Source organism: Triturus cristatus, chromosome 1_2 (assembly GCF_964204655.1).
Source record: "Triturus cristatus chromosome 1_2, aTriCri1.1, whole genome shotgun sequence".
Taxonomy (NCBI): domain Eukaryota; kingdom Metazoa; phylum Chordata; class Amphibia; order Caudata; family Salamandridae; genus Triturus; species Triturus cristatus.
The window spans coordinates 553,678,086-553,695,812 of NC_140580.1; the positions used below are offsets into that span (position 1 = coordinate 553,678,086).

Here is a 17,727-nt window from a genome sequence, read left to right on the forward strand (position 1 = left end):
TGCATTCATGAAATTGGAAAGGAGACTACTACTGGGGGAATTAAATCTGGCACATATTGATCAGATGCCAATTACCAGAGACTTGAGCTTAAAATAACTCTATGCTAAGATGTTGATTGTTAATGTATGTTAAGGCTGTGTTACTTTTATCTTTAAGGTTGCAAATTACAGTCTCTGAATATTAATGTGTCTGATGGGTGTTGCAGATTACATTTGGAAGGGAGAGCAGTTGTGTACAATTGTTTCTGTGTTCACTCTAGAAGGCTGATCAAGTTTGAATACAACTGACCGTAGTTGTGCTCAATCTTGGCAGTTTAATGGTGATTTATGTATGTGTGTGCTGTGCAAAATTTTCACATGTTATAGCTTTGATTATAAATACAGTGCTAAATTCTGACATTGCGAGTTTGCACACGGATTGGAATTATGATAATCCATTAATTAGTACCCCCACCCCACCCCTGTCATTTTATGGACCTGTGCTGCTTAAATGTAATTTTGGAAAACTCATGGAAAATTTCTGATGCATGTCTTACTATATATAGATATTCCTCACTACAGGTCAATTATAGCAGGTGTTCAGCATAAATCACAGTAAAATGAGGGACTGACTGAGTTGATTACCAGGGTTCAACCTGGAAGCACTGTGTCCTTCTTGTATACAGAGGCAGAGAGGGTCCGGTTTAACTTGTACACCAGGTGCTAAATGACTGGGGAAGGTGGTTTTGGGTTCAGTTCTGATGCACAGTTGTGGGACTGTAGTTGTATGCATGTTATAGAGGTCCCATTTAACAGGAGTCATAAAATAACTCATTTAAAATGTTACACCGCCTTCACTCTACCCCTAAGGTGATGGCTAAATTTGAGTCTTGGCATAAAGCACTTTTAATTCCAATCCATAAAAAAGGGGATAAACTTGATCCCAGAAATTATAGGCCAATATCCCTCCTTGACCGCATGGCCAAACTCATGGGAAGAGTCCTATTAAATAGATTGGAGGCATGGGCTCTGGAAAATAATACCATGATCCCGGCACAATATGGGTTTAGAAAAGGTAGAGGTACCAAAGATCAGTGTTTGAACCTGAGTCTGCTTATAGCGAAGTACACCCATGCTAAGCAAGGCAATCTATACCTGGCCTTCATGGACCTTAGCGCAGCTTTGACTGTGTATCCCATTCACATCTATGTAGGATCATAAGGGAAATGGGGGTAGACCAGGAAATAATCACCTTCATAAGACATCTGTATGCGAGGAGTGAAGCTTGTTTAAGGTATGGCAAACAGGGCGAGTGCACCAGATGGTTCCCAGTCACTAGAGGCGTTCGCCAAGGGTGCGTTCTTGCACCTTTCTTGTTTTCACTTTACACTAACGGGGTGGAGTCTTGACTGCTCGATTCGGCCATTTATGTGCCTAGAATAAATAAGATGCGCATTCCAATTTCATTGTATGCAGATGATGCAGTTTTAATTGCGTGCACGGGGAGGTCGCTCCAGAAACTGTTGAATAATTATGTAGAATTCATGAAAAATCTGGATCTTCATACAAATGAATCGAAGTCATTTGTTTTAATTGCAGGGAAAAAGCAGAAAAATCCCCCACTTTTTTTTAATCTCAGATCGTAAAGTGGTACAGACAGACCTATTTTCCTATTTAGGGGTGACCTTTGACCATCACACATCTTGGCTAAATATGGTGGCAAATCGTGGGATTATGCTCAAAAAGAGTACAAATGCAATTCAAGTCCTTTTCGAAAAAATTGGGAACAAGAAATCCAGCTATTTTAAGGAAGGTCTATGGGGCCAAATCTAGTGCAGTAGCTGCCTATGGTGCTGGAGTATGGGGACACGTTAATGTAAAGGGGATACAAACAATAGAGATTAGCTTCTGGAAATCTATGATGAGTCTTCCTTTTAGCTGTTCCAATTTTAAATTACATCAAGAGTTAAATGTCCCTTATATAACTGATCAGATCAAGATAGCCCCAATTCTTCTCTGGCACTCTGTATGGTCCAGAGATACTGTGGCCCTCACACAAGAAATTATAATTGATTGCCTAGCCCTAGAACACGCAGAGAATATCCAGTGGTTAAAGTATGTGAAAAGTACCTTACATATTCTAGATTGTGGGAGTCTGTTTGAATCACCGAAAAATTGTGTATCGGTTTCAAAAAAAGTGTAAAAAAACAATTTTTTAGCCTCCGCTAATGATGCGAGAATAAATGCACTCCATAATAAACCTACAATAAGGGAATACCTGGAGGACCCACTGCAGGTTGAAGGGATATCCTCCTATCTGGAGTTTGTTACAACCCCGCTGCACAGATTTATTCTGTTAAGATTTCGCGTTAATTATATTTCGTGTATGTTGGGTCACCCTAATGGTATTTATTCTAGTAATGATCTTCCTTGTTGCCCATGTGATGATTCTTCGGATCAAACTCATTTGCACATCTTCTTCTTTTGTAAATTGTACTGTAATCATCGGAAAAGGTTCTTAATTCCTCTTTTACGTAAGCTTGATTTTAGACAATGTCCCACTGCCTTATATTTTTTACGAATGTTGCCTGATCCTCTAACCTGTTTTTGTGTCGCTTCCTTTTTATGTGCTTCTTTGAGAACTAGGAAAATGGTCAATTGCTAATATGAATTGTTTGGTTTTTATAGAATTTTTTAACTGTGATGTATGTGTAAGTTTTATTATTAATATTGTATTAATCGAATAAAGTAGATTCTGAATCTGAGTCAGAAATTGGTAAGTGCATACTTAGTTCTGCCAATGAAGCAGATTTTCTACACTTGGTGTACCTGTGACGAAATACTGGTCTGCACTGTTTACCTCTCTAAATGAAATAACCTCCATGGGGCTACTTTCCCTCTCATTGCTATATTGGGTCCCATGGCCGATTTGTCCCAGAACACTCTGATCGTATGTGGCCGTTGCCCTGATGTTGGTGAAGGGATTGGTGGTGATGCGCTGGTTGAATGCCTTCCTCTACTTCACATGGACTGGCTGAACGATCTTGCCTATTACAATGAAATGTCCGATACCTACTCGACCTCAGTACATCCTGCAACTAGGCAGCGCAAGTTGCAGGTCCCTCTGTCATCATTTGCTCACCAAAGATAGCACACAACTTTTTCCGACTAGTCCATTAAAACTCGTACTTAAATTATGTTAAATGTCCTCCTGCATTCCTTGCCTATTGCTATTATTCCTTTCTTCAAAGGACATGGTGTTGTTATTATGTTTAGAACACTACAGCCATGTCTTATTTGTGACCTGAAAAGTTTTTACAGTTTGGAATTAACTTTTAATAAGTTTCTGTTGCGATCGATTCTAACATGCTGTATAGTAAGAAAATTAATATCCTGAGATACCGCCTGGTATGGTGAAATCAATCAAGAATGGAATCGATCATCTCATGAATACAACATGTACGTGATTGATGTATGATTGATGTTGGTATTTCTCATTAATTGCTAAAAACTTCAACTAAAGTTTACAAATAAATGATACATGCAAAAAGAGGTGCTGTAGGTACTTGTTTTCACATGTAATTCCCCATTTTTTAAGTGTCAGTTTGCAATATGAGTTTTTACCGTACCCGGTAAATACTGCACTCTGGAGTAGTGATATTTACTGGGTGCAGTAAATTACTCACTCCTCTCCCGCCCACTCATAAACATGGTCTATATGATGTTCAATTTAATGTGAAAACCTTTTAAGTTTAGATTCAAGAAATATACTTTGTAAGGGGACCATGATTAGCACGTAAACAGTTGGACACCTGAAGATTGTGTGAAAGGATGCATTAGTTTTTCATCCCTGAAGACCTTTACACATGATTAATTTACTCTATCTAGGGGTGTAATAACTTTTGCAACCAGTGATAGTTTAGAAGGTATAATGATCAGTATAAATTTGCATATGATCCCCGATCAAAAGTTTGTTTCAGTCACATCCTCCTCAAAATTACAACAGTGTTTTGCCTCCACTGTTAAAGATATTATCAAATATAACACTTGCTCTCATCAATTATCTACGGTGATCATGTCTGAAGAGCACTTCTACCTTGATTTAAGATTCTTGGGTGATAGTCGTCTGATTAGGCAGGATTGACAGTCGGTGGTTTTATTGATTTGTCTGTACATTGTTTCTAATTTAATGTTTTGTTAAAGAAAAGAATCTCCTAAAAAGAGATACTCTCTTTTAAAAATGAATAATAGTATTGTAAAATATTGTTCTTATTTGAACATAAACCTAAGATGCAGTTACTTGTCAAAAGAAACCCTTTTACTTGTGCTTTAAAAACCTCAACCACTCCCAGTACGATGTAACTAATAACCAATTTCAATCCTAATTCAATCTGGTGCATTTTAATACCTCTACAATTTAATTTGAATACAATACAGAATACATAAAAGTGGAGTCAAGTGCAGTGTTTTGTCCAGTTTAAACTTTTAATGTTAATTTTCATAAATGCAGCAGCACATTATAAATGTCTAAGTTACATTAAAGTATTTAGGGTGTCTTGGGTGGGTGCAGCTCATTCCAGATCTGCCAACTTCCTCCAAACTTTTTCATGGTGGGGAGGGGGGCGTGGCCTGGGAGGGAGTGAGGCTTTATGCCAAGAACGTCCTGAGAAACACCAATGCCTCTCCCTAATAACCCTCCCTCCCCACCCCCCGGCTTCAAAAAACATAAAAAGCTGGCTAAGGCTGCAGATGTCTTGGGAATTTTTCACATCCCTTCATAACCCTCAATAAGTATACAAAACAGTGATGGATGGAATGCTTGAAATAATCTCCGCCACTGGTTATCGCTCTGGCCGCCACCCAATCCGTTGTTATTCTACACACCATGCCGGCCCAGTTTGGACCCAACTATATGCAAATCAGTTCTGACCCTGCTTCAGTGGGAACAGTCCAAACAGCCAAGCCACTTCCTTCCTGAACCAGAACACAAGCAACCCAGGACCGGTTTCGCCCTAGTTATATAAAACCCACTCAGGGCTGGGGTTTGCAGCTCACCTTCCCTGCCACTATGTGATATTGGCTTTTCACCATGTGAATGTGTTAAGGGAACCAATATTGAGTGGCACGTTGTGGCACTGTGTAAGTTGGTAGGTCTGTCATTCAAATTTGTTTGTAAGATCTTGTGTCTGTAAGTATGTGAACTGTTGTGAAAGTAGGCAATCTCTTAGGGGAGTAGGTCTGAGATGGAAAGCTCTTGTGTGTGGTTGAGTTTCATTTATATTATGCACCTGTAAAGTGCAAACCAGCTGCGCTAATAGCCACGTGTGGAGCTTGTCTAACCGCTGAATTTCTGTTCCTATTCTCTGGCTGTGGATTTATAATGGACAAGAACTTATTTTTTTAAAAGACATTTGTTTTTAGACTACATTTTGTTAAAGTTAAGAAATATGGTTGCATTTGATTAATGCAGAAGGCGTACGTGTGCTTTGGATACTCTCAGGGAGGTTATTTACAAATGACAGATGGAAGACTACACCATTCGATGGAGGTCCCTACTCTGCCTATCTGGCTACAGTCTACCCATCAAATCGAGAGTTCTACACTGCTTTGGAGGGGAATTTTAGCTGAACGTCCTTCTGACGGGTTAAGACTACATGCGGTGAAAAAGTTGTCATACTGCCACCAAGTCTTGTTTGTCCACTCTGGATGTTTTTTAATTTATTTATATTTTCTGCAAAATAAAAAATTGCTAACCCTGAAGAACTGGTACTTTTCTCCTAGTGGATGTGGGGGGGGACACACAGATCTCTGCATAAGATGTCTTAACCCTGTAAGATATTTTAAAATGTAACCTCTTTGTTATCAATTAAATAACTTAGAACCGATTTGGTGTCACATTTGTCCTTGTTGTCAATTTGTTTGCAACAGATGAAAAAATAAATGTATACGTTGACCATTGTGAGAGTCGCGTACATGCGTAGCATTTGTCTACCCACTGGCAGAGGTGGCATCTGCGTAGAGTTTAGAGCATCTTGTGGCAGGTCTGTTTATAGCAGCCATTTCTTGGGAACACTGGGCAGAATCATGCCACCTTGCTGACCATAGCTTTATGAAGCTGTTGCTTGTGTTCGAAGCCTTGTGTTCCCCAGACCATTGCCTTTCACACTTCTGGGGTCACCAATTATTCCATCTGTTTAGAGTACTGGGGACAGTCCTTCTGGTGACACTTTAAATTTATGTGGGATGAATTTTTATTGCATTATTGCCATTCACTTTTAGCTACTACACGTGAGATACTTGAGGTGGTTGTATGTTAGACTATTGTTGATGTAAATATCACTGACTTTAATAATTGCATCCTGAATATTGTTTACAAAAGTATCCTTCCATTGGGTGTAAATTTTCAATTATGAACACTATTAACGCCAGTGCTGAAAAGTAGGAGGATCACGACGGATCCTGGTTCCGGCAGCTAATTCTGGTAGCCAGCCGATGTGGGTAAATATGCTGAATTTGCTTGGTGTCATTTTCCGACACCTGGGCACAATTCAGCAGCTCCTGCATGTTGTCTGCAGGCAGCAAGGGGGCTTTCTTATTCTCGCTTCCATCCAGGCCCACAACAATGGCATAATTTAAAGGGCCATCAGCCCTTCTTTTTTCAATTATAACCCTCACTGGGAGTTAACTGGAGTCTATTATCTAGATACCAATGGAATGAAAGTAAACAAAGGCGCACAGTCTATCACTTCACAAGTACTTTAGAGAAACTATGACTTAGAGGCACGTTTTTTACTTTGTTCAAACCCCCTATGTAAGAGATGTGCATGCACTGTAAGGATGCACAATTTTCCTGTGTGTATGATCAATTACTCTAATAATGATTTTAATTGCATGTACTAAATCATTTTCTATTTAGTTGTATTATAACACTACTCCTCCCAGAGTAGGGTGTCAGCGTGCTTTACATCACACATAGAGACACAATGAATCGTACAAGTATGTAAATCAATGTATAGGAAATATTACTTAATGAAATGAGGTGTATAAGGTGTAAGAATCGCATATCATTCATATTTTTATACATTGTATGTTAAGAGTGAACAGTCTGGAGAAACACAAAGTCAGTATATAAAACGTAAAGGAGTGATTGTGGTTGTCAGTACTAACAAGACTTTATTAAATCCCAGAAGAGCCTTTCTTTGCAATCTTAGAATTGTAACAGATTGAAAAAAATAATAAGGATCTAAACCCATCACTTACTGTTCACATGCATCATCGTGATGCCTGTGAATAGATCACTGTGCTATATATTAGAAGGATTGCAACTTTTGAAGTGGAAGTAACAAACTGATTTCAGTGGCAAAAGCAGTAGCCCACTTACCTATCTACAAAAAATACATATCTGTGATCTGCATGTTACACAATATGATTTGCAGTAGGCACATTAACCCTCCAGGCTACGTTCAGATTAAAAACTGTGATTACACAAAAAATAGAACTATTCCAGAGCTGCATTAATCACCAGCATTATCTTACCGTTATTATAATTCCTTGAAAATGTGTGCTGGGCACACAAGGATCTAAGCAGCAGCTCTCCTAACCATGTAAGATATTTTACACTGCAGCCTCTTTGTAACCAATTAAGTTAGAACAGATTTGCCGTCATATCTCTCCTTCTTGCCAATTTATTTGCTGCAGTTGTTTTTAAATGTATACGTTGACTGCCAGACTCTGCTTTTCAAGCTCCGCCCCTTCTGACTCCACACTCTTTCCTTTGCCACACCTTGACACCCCAATTTATGGGTTCCTCAGAGTAAATTGTATCCAATTCCAGCACTGCCTAGGATCACCCAATTTCGTGAAGCAGAGATGCTGGGATTGATTCTGGATATTCCAGTTTCAAACTCTGCAATTTGTCCACTAGACTGCTATCTCTTTCTGCAATTATAGTTTAATGCAGTGTGCTTAATGTTTGGAGGATAAGATTAGAGTTTTTGTGATCGACAGAGTCCACATGTTATATTGGGCAGTTTTTCATAGCACAGACCTTGCCCAAGAGCATAACTGTGCTTCAAAGCAGATACAGAATACTTACATGTTCTGTTTTCTGGGCACAGGGAGAATCGCCAACATTCACAGGATGCATAGTGGAGGCCGGTATTGGAACCCGGCTCCCGATGATGCATGGTCAGCAGCTGTTGCCAGTAGCCAATATCGTTGTGATGAAAGCTCAGCTTGTTTTGGGCTCGAGGATCGCAGAGGACGTCGAGCTGAACCAGAGCAAGGCATTTTGCTCAAGTCTGGCTCAAGCTTTCAGTGGCTCACCCACCTCTACGGTTAACATGAGTGATGTTCACACTAGTCAGTGACTTGGAACGCAGCTGAGTTGCATTAGTTTGTATCAGCTCCTTTTTGCCTTTGGTCCTTCTTAGTCTTTGGAGAGATAGTGAACCAAATAAGGTTGATGTCCCTGTTGTTTCACAGATGTATTTTTTCTGCTCATATAGACTATTCTACAGTAAATGTGAATTGCACATTCTATGTGTCGGTAAGATTTTAATTGAATATTTGTTCTCATGGATTCTTTACATGAACCACTTCTCAAGTGCCGACCTGGTTCTGGAAAATTATCTGTAGCAATGTGGAGCCAGCACCACCAAATGTCAGCATTAGCAGTGGTACCTCACAACGTCTGCAGAAGTATGCATCATCCAAATATATGATGCCTCATGCAAATGTGATGTTGGTTCCTTTTCTTCCCCTACACAGATGCAGGATCCTGAGTTGCCCTGGTTTCTTCCCGGATTCTTAGATACTTTTTGCTGTTATTATATCTTAGATTTAAGGTATGTTGTTACCCAAACTGTAAAGTCCTTATTTAAACAGCTCAGGACTTTGCAGCATTCAGCTCCCTTGGCTGTGATCAGCATCACGTCAACTCTTGACAGTGTCTGCCGTGCACCACCTCCTCATTCTCAAAGCCTGATCCACCTTCAAGTCAACCCTGAAGTTTTATTCACAGATGGACATAAAGCTTCCAACTTCGGCCTTGAACACAATATCGGAGTCAACACCATCTGCACATTAGCTGAATGTTGGTGGTTCTTCAAAATTGAAGCCTGCCACACAAGAATTTATAAACTGCAAGATCCTAAACTCAACAGTATCTTCAGGTAAAGGAATTTCCCATGGTTCTTTCCACAGCCAGACCTGGAACATTCCTGCGTATGAAAGATCTCTTTGGTTTGGCTTTGAACCCTTTCACATTTCGGATACCAGTTGACAGGTGCAAAGATGTTTGCCGTGTCGACAGTTCATTGTAAAATATTATTGATACTGTTCTGGACACATACGGTGTCTGCTTCCGGCATGTGGGGCATTGTCAGTTAGTCGTTCGGCTTGTAAAGTATTCAGTGTGGCTCAGCCCCAAACTGCACAACTTTTGGAAGATCTTTCGTAAATTGGAAGTAATTTGTGAACCACAGATTATTCTTTCCTTAGCATTTGCAGGTACTGGGTACATAAAACATGATCTCATTTGAATGTGGGTGCCATAGCCTTTTACTGAAAATGTACTGCTGTTTCCAGAGGTTGAAGTTCATAAAACAAGTGTGGAAACTATGATGAGTGCAATAGGGGTGGGATCAGAGAATGTTGGGACGAGGTAACAAGAAGTTCAGGATCCTGTTACTGCAAAATGTGATTTAAAAAAAACTGGGAATGCCATTCCCAATAGATTCTACCCACTTCAACCACTGGCTATTGCCAGAGGAGGAATCTTTGCAAATTAAAAATGTCATCAATTTAAGTGTGGCCAATTGGCTGGAAGAACTAAGCAAGGCACAGCAATGGACATAGAAACATTTAAAATGAGATGGTGACTTTACATGGTCCCACACATTTTGTCATGTGTGGAAAGGTGCTGTATAACTGGCCCCACGTTGTTTTATATGCGCAGAGTTTTGTTATATCTTAAACATTATGTCATATTTGTCGAAGGCTTTCTTTTTTTCTATTGTTGTTCTAATGTGAAGTATTACAATAAGGTTCCATCATTGTGGTTCACTGCTGTGTCTCTTTAGTCATGTATTTTTATGTTTCAAATTAGATGATATGGGCTCATATTGGGACAGTTTGATCATTAATAAATCTCACACACAGTGTATTATTTTCTCACTTCTGGCTGGCTATTTGAAAACGATAAAGCATTTGTCATTCGAAAAAACAAGACTATTGTATGTAAAACATGGATTAATATTTTATGTGAAGGTTTTGAGCTATTTCCATTTTAGTAGTTGTGTTCACTTTCACACGTCACGGGAAATCTTAATAGGAAAGAAATTTAGCTTATCAATTATCATTAGGATGTCTTAAATGTCTGTTTGAAAGATGAAACAATTCATTGATTTTTGTTTGGTTATTCTGTGTTTGAAGCCAATGAGACACAGGAAGAAAACAGCTGACAAGAACCTTCCCTGTCGGCCTCTCGTATGTGCAGTGCTGGGTAAGTGAAAATGACTATGATCTCATTTTGCATCCTATCATAGCTATACTTATGGGAAATAAGAGAGACCCATAGCTGAGTGACAGCCACAGCAAAGGTACCCATATTCACCAAGATGAGGGCATAAGATATCAGGCACAATTGGTATTTCCAATTGAAAATACCAAGCCTTGTTAATGGCACACTTACCACATGTACGGCAAGTAGGGTCCAGTGCCTATTTGTGATTGACGCCTAACCCATTTTGACTCTGCCTAACTTAGTTGGAGGAAGGGGCGTGAGGCACAGGCTTCTACTTTTACCAAACTAGTGTTATAATTTCATGCATCATATGACTGAAAACAAACAAAAAATATCGTGACTAATGTAGCATTATAACCTCCAACTCAACTGATGAAAGGAAGCAACTTCCTGAAAATATTAACTAAATGAATGAACTGATGGACATATTAACGTTTACTTATGTGTTTTATATAGTAACCACACTGCAGTCAGGCTTATAAAGAGCATTAAGTGAAGGTTGCCTGATTTTTTATAATAAAAGTGGGATCCGCATTATGTGTTGAATTGTTGAGGTAGGTGGATGGGAGCTAAAGTTGCATCCATCAACAGAAAGAGAAAGTTTGGAAGTCAATATTGTTCTTGGTTGTTGGGCACCTTATAAAATTTGGTGAAAATTGACTGCTTTGGCTGGGCGAACCAGACTGTTCATGCTGGATGGTCAAGGGACAAGCTGTGAAAGATGAATTTTGGGAGTGCAGCTTGCAGAGGCATCTATTTTTGATGCACTATGGTACAGGGAACAAAACCACTAAAGTGGCAACATTGGCATGAGCACTGGATGATGTTTCAAACACAATTGAGATATTGCTTTTTTTCCCCAGCAGCTCAATTCTCCTGCATTTTCCTCCTTATGATGAAATGCCCTGTGCTTTAGAAAGCAATATGCCTATCACTTCACAAGTGGTCAACTCCTCTGTATGGAAATAATTTAAATGACAAGAGTAAAGGTCCCAAGGAAATGGAGAGTAGATCCTGTTTATTTGGCAGATGTTTTAGTAGTTATTGATTTTGGTCTGAATACAAAATCGCTTTTAAGTTGAACAGTAAGTCTGTGCTTGGTCAAAACTACTGTAGGATGTACAAGTTAAAAACGGAGTAATGCGCAGAGAAAAGAGAATTAATTAATATAGGAGAAGGGACTATTGAAGACAGAAAAAATGGACCCCCAAGATCTACTGTCCTGTAAAAGGTCATTTATGAATTGATTGACAAGGTGGGGAAATAGTTGACATAGTCCATTCGATGAATAACAAGGAGGGGTTGCAGCATGTAATAGCTATAAAAAATATGTAAGGCCATTGTAGTTGAAATGGGTCAAATAACTGAGGCACTGAGGTTTTAGTGAAATACTCAAGCACATTTTATAAAGCGCAGTATGCCTTTGTGTAGGAGAATAACTATCTTTAGGATTGCTCTCTTAAAGCCACAACACAGCTAGACATGGCACGGTCAGGAACAGAAATGTAACTTGCAGTAAAACAAACACACAATAGGAAATCACAAGCACTCAACTGCGTCTTGTCTGAATTCCTTACATAATAAGTACTAATTATTCTTTGCCGGTTTCGAGACTGGGAGGAATTCTCACACTGAACATAAAGTATAGGCATATGAAATTGATCAACGTACGGATGAATTCTCTATGTACTGTCAGATATCCTTTAGGAATTATGAAACTACAGTGCTGGCTGATCAACAGTCCATTTGGACTAAGACGTGACATTTAAAAATGTGTGTATTGTAGGAGAAACTGCACTTTTATTGTTTAGAAGATGTGTGTGCTGTGGCATAATTTGTTGTCTCCTTTTGGGACAAGGAAGTTGAGATACGGCCAAGAATACTAGGATAAGATATGCTATGCAGGCAAAGGACATACTCAGGTATACATGCTTCAAAGCTTTAAAAAGAAAGAAGAAAGTAATTAAGGGGGAAATCATGTTGCATGTTCAAATTTGCAAGAAATGAATGTATTATCTTTCTGTAATAGTAGCTATGTGTGCTGTTATTTTTCATTGCTAGGGAGTTCAAACGAAATATATGAAAATAAATATTGAACAGTGTCTGAATAGTTTACATCCATATACATGATGAACACGTGTCACCAAATTGGTAATTTTGTAACTAACTTTTCCCGTAACAAATGTAGGCATGAATCAGTGTCGGTTTTGCTTCCAGTACTATTTGGATCTTTTTTCCATGGGCAATGAGCTGATGTGTATGCTACAAAATGTAGACCATAGCTTGAAAGAGTGTTAGTGATGCGTTTACTATGTGGCCATACATACAAAAAAAGAGGCAAGGAATCCTAGTAAAAGCACATAAAAGCTGTATTGCCTTATCTACAGTTTCTACCAAACAAGTTCAAGGTAAGGTAGATCTCATTGAACACCTTATACATAGATGTCAAAACCGGGACATACTAACAGCTTTGTTCTATTTGAGAAGGTCTTTTGCTTTTAAGGCCAGCATTGGCAGGGCTGCAAGAGATCACACCTTTCAGGTTTCAGTGACACATTTTGGACCTTTCATTTCTCAGAGAAACACAGACCATTTGTTCCTTAAACAGATAGAGACTGAATGCATTCCCAACACATAAATGGAATGTTGGAGATACACTTGAAGGCCATTTACGATGCAGCCCGTAAAAGCTCTGACCGACGATCCGAGCCTTCCGGCCCGCATCGTAATGGGCTCCTCTGTTTACTTTCCGACAGCCACATTACAATGCTGGCAGTCGGAAACTAAACTGGCTGGTCATTCCAGCTGGCTTCCGAAGGACTCAAGGAGCCCGCCCGCCTGTCAGAATGGGCTTGTAATCCCGAAGGGCGAGCCTTTCCGCCCTTGAGATTAAGATGCATGGTTTCCAGCATGGTTTCCATGCCGGCCTGTCCTACAGGGAAACCATGTCGGAATGCGTGTTTGGGGGCCCCCAGCAGGGCCCCCTTGGGTGCGCGGCCTCTGGTTGGTGGTCAGGGGGCACCTATTGTGCCCCCCTGTTGATCCCTGCACCCCGTGGCAGACACCTTATGGTGCCTGCCACAGTGTGCAGGGATGAGCAGCACCTCACATTTCCCAATGGGAGCATGTTTTATGGCCGATTTACGGATGAACAGCACCTCCCTTTTCCCTATGGGAGCATGTATTACGGCCGGTTAACGGCTGTAATGAATGCTCCCATAGGGAAATGTAGAAATATAACCGAACAATGTTCAGTTGCATCCTAATTGGGCGGTCAGGACCGCAGACCAGAGGTCCGTCAGTCCCAGGACCGATATGGTGTCAGGCCAACTTAAGTCCGTCCGACATCGTAATTAGCCTCTTGGTGTAGAACATATGTGATTTCCTTTTCACAGTCTCAATGTCTAACAACCTCTCACTGATATGGTAGACATTTTCTAATATCTTGAGGCACTGCTAAGTGCATTTATCTCCCAAGAGCCATGAAGTCCCATTTGTTTACCCAATTATTGTTTCATGGAAGACGAAAGTTAATCTTTTACCATATGCTCAATGGCAATACCTTCACTGATGTTATATGTTACAATATTGTGCGCAAAAAAATATTGTCATTCAAAAATATAGCCAGAATATCGACTACCACAATATCATATATTTAAGTATATATAGTTAAGTGTAGACATCACGGAAAACCTACACGACGGATGCGATACGGACATGAATTGACTTGGCCTCCCAAATCGCGATAGGCTAAATGCTGCACCTCCACCACTAATGGATGTTGAAATCGAATATATTACAAATAATGCTGCTGATGTTTGGGACTAAAAACAACTCTCGACTTAACTGAGTTTTCGCAATATAGGAGGTTTTCTGGGAGAGAATGACGTATCACAAGTTTTCTTATTTACGAAAATAGAAACAGATTAATTGGAAATGTATTGGCCCTGAAGAAGGCCTTAGGGACGAAACGCGTTGTCTGTCTTTTCCTTTTAAAGAAGATTTTGAATAAAGAAAAGTTACACAAGACCTGCTAATTTGATCTGAAAGTTTGTTAATTATAACATGTTTTGATATTGAGTGGAGTGCCGGATATTTTTGTTTGTTTAAAGAATTCTTTGGAGTTCTCCATAGGGGGCGTAGGGGTATTGAACCTCAGGTCCTTGGCACCCTGAAGAAAGTTATCATAACCCAATTAACGGATAGGTGCAGTCACTGATGCCCCATACCCTGTGTCTTCTGTGTTAATATATATAGTTAAGTGTAGAATTACTATTCTTAACTCCACATCAAAGTACCTTTAACTTGTGTATATATAAAATGTATGCATACTTATATTTAAGTCTGTTTATTCTACACCTATCCATATATACTTAAATTCACAATATTATGATAGTCAATACCATAGCTAAATTATTTTCACCTAGAATAAAAAATAATACTTATGCCAGGCTGTGTTTCGAATTGTAATACACCTCAAACAATTGTGTTTTAAGGATTTAACCTTTTATTTAAACTTGAGGTATGGGCTGTCATACCATATTGGGGAAGGAAATTACCCCCATTAAGGTATGGATTCTGCATTTATATATGTATATAAATGTTATTTCTACTGCATGAACCTAGCCAGCGTGGCGCTGTAGATGGTCAAAACTAAGCTTAAAGGCGGCGAGTTATAGGAAAAGAAGCTGAGTTGTGGACTCTTATTGCATTGTGACATAGTAGTCGTTAATGAGGTGAGTCTTCAACTCTTTCCCAAATTAGAACAGCGTTGGAGCAGTCCTGATGGATACAGGGATATTTTTCCACATCCTGGGTGCATAGATGGAGAAAGCATGTTGCCTTGTTTTTAGGTCTCGCCTGAGCCAGCGCACATATGCTGCGCTGCGAGGCTTCTAGTAAGGACTTTTAACTCGGAGCACACGCTCGTGCGTGAGCTTTTTTTTTGTGCTCACACGCTATTGGCCTGTGCCTGCGTCTTTCTAAGAAAGACATCCCGCAATTGGCCAAAGGCAGGTGCATGTCCCGCCTTCTCTCTCCTCTGGCCTAGGGAGCTCTTGAGCGAGCAGCAGCGTGTGTGGGTGCCAGCTGCATACCTGACATTCCTTGCAGTGCGAGCGCACCGCACTTGTTTTATTTAACCAGTTCTACCCACTGGTGAGGTTGCAGTGTTTGTCTGAGCTGTACTTCTTCCTGTGCTCCTTGTACGTGCCGGTGTGCACGGTGCTAGCCAGTTCTACCCGCTGGTGAAGGTGCAGTGTTCGTCCGAGCTGCGCTTCTTCCTGTGCTCCATGTACTTGCCAGTATGCACGGTGCTGGAGCAGGCGCGCCAGGGCTGCGCGGTGCTCAGGAACATGTTTGGCTTCCAGTGGCCTGAGACACTGTACGCCGAGAAGTTCCCGGTGCACAGGGCCGGCGAGCACTGTGTGGCTCAGAATACCTTTGAGCTGGAGGTGGGCAGCACGCCCTGTGCGGCGCCACAGGAGCTGTGAACCAGCAGCCCGCAAGGAGGCGGCGTGGGCTGCTCTACTCTGCAGTGGGGGCACGGGCGAGCGCTTCTCCTGCCCGTAGGCGGTGCGGGTGCCCGCCTACGTCGGCTACCACTTTCTGGGGGAGGACTGTGGCTCCCCCTGCCAGTCCTGGTGTTCCTATGGCCTCATCTACATCGCAGCCGAGGAGTTGCACTTTGCGCACATTTGCATTGGCATCTGGTCGGTGCTGTGCTGCGCCTCGACACACTTCACCGTGCTCACCTACCTGGTGGACTGGTGGACATAAAGCGCTTCAGTTACCCCGAGCACCCCATCATCCTCCTTTCGGGGTGCTGCGCCATGGTAGCCATGACCTATGTCCTTGAAACAGTAGAACCTAATGGTTTATTTTTATGGGAATATACCAATGATTGTTAACTCTATCTTGACTGCACACAACATAATATATTTATTTAAAAGCATCGCAGCTAGTATTACCGCGGGAATGAGCAGCGACACGCACGCTGCATGTTCTCTTTTGTTAAATTTATGTTAGGCTTGTCTCACTGTGCCAACCCCCATCACCCCTCTGAGATTGCTGTTTTTTTCCTTACAGCGTGCGCACACCACTTGCGGGACGCTGTTCTTTAATATATGTTAGGCGTGTTACCTGTGCCTTTTATTAGTTGCTTTTCCCCGCTTCCACTTTAATTGCTGCTACTCACTTCTCATGGCGTTCCTGGGCTGCTACTGTCAGTACGGATCGGACAGCTTTTGTGAAGATTTGTTGCTTCTGGTAGAATAGGCTGATGCATTCAAACAAAAATCTTCGCAAAATTGTTTGATGCGCATGTGAAACAATACTGTCACATTAAACATGTAACACACAGAACAAGATCACCATGTCGCCTGTGAATGTGAGGCAGTTTGTGTAGACGATCCGGCACACGTGTCCCTGCTTACCCCCCACAGTCAGCTATCCTGCCTATGCTGACTGTAGGAGAGCAGGAAACAAGACGGGTTCTTATAAAAAGTGCCACACCATCTTGAGGTGAAAAATGCCTAGCATCGACCAAACAGAATGAACAAATTGTTTTTTACGGATTCTGGGTTACCTCAGCAATAAAATTACACCATCTAAAGTATTGTATTAATAAGGATAGCAAAGGTGCTATATTTGATCGATGGTTTTTCCTGAAACTGCTTTTAACAGACCAGATATTACATGATTTGTTCACTATGTGGTTTTCTCACACATCCCCTTATGTTTTGGTTAAAACATCTTGCATGTGTGAACGTCTGTTTAGCAGAGGGCAGCTAGTGACTTCAGCGACACTATAGTTAATTCGTAGCCAGTCACTTCCGCTCATATAGCTCACGTTACCCCATTGGACTATACCATAATTCCCAAACTCCGAACGTTGCAAAATCTGAGAGAGCTGTCAAGTTTCAGATTGCCCAGCTCTCCTGTGTTGCTGCATTGCTCTCTCCTGCTTTTGCCTCGTTTTTGCTGCACTCCTATCAATTTCACCTCTCTCGCACCCTCTTTCACACACACACTCACACACACTTTCTCTTTCTCAGACACCACACTTTCCTATCTAGACCTATAAGTGAACTGCTTCTTAAGTTGTTTATCAAACACATTTGCATGCACACATTTTCTCTCAAACGCACACACCCAATTTATACTCACACACACATTTCTCTTCCACATGCTTTCATACACCCCTTCCTTCTCTCACACACAGT

At 40.9% G+C, this 17,727-nt stretch overlaps 1 protein-coding gene across 2 annotated transcripts in view; it reads left to right on the forward strand.

Moving 5' to 3' along the window:
* ARMH3 (armadillo like helical domain containing 3) overlaps positions 1-17,727 on the forward strand; it is a 772,183-nt gene that overhangs the window by 422,307 nt on the left and 332,149 nt on the right. For both annotated transcript variants that reach the window (XM_085606447.1, XM_085606449.1), the window contains one exon: positions 10,414-10,483. In XM_085606447.1, the coding sequence (XP_085462573.1) occupies positions 10,414-10,483 (70 nt within the window). The remainder of the gene's footprint in view (positions 1-10,413; positions 10,484-17,727) is intronic.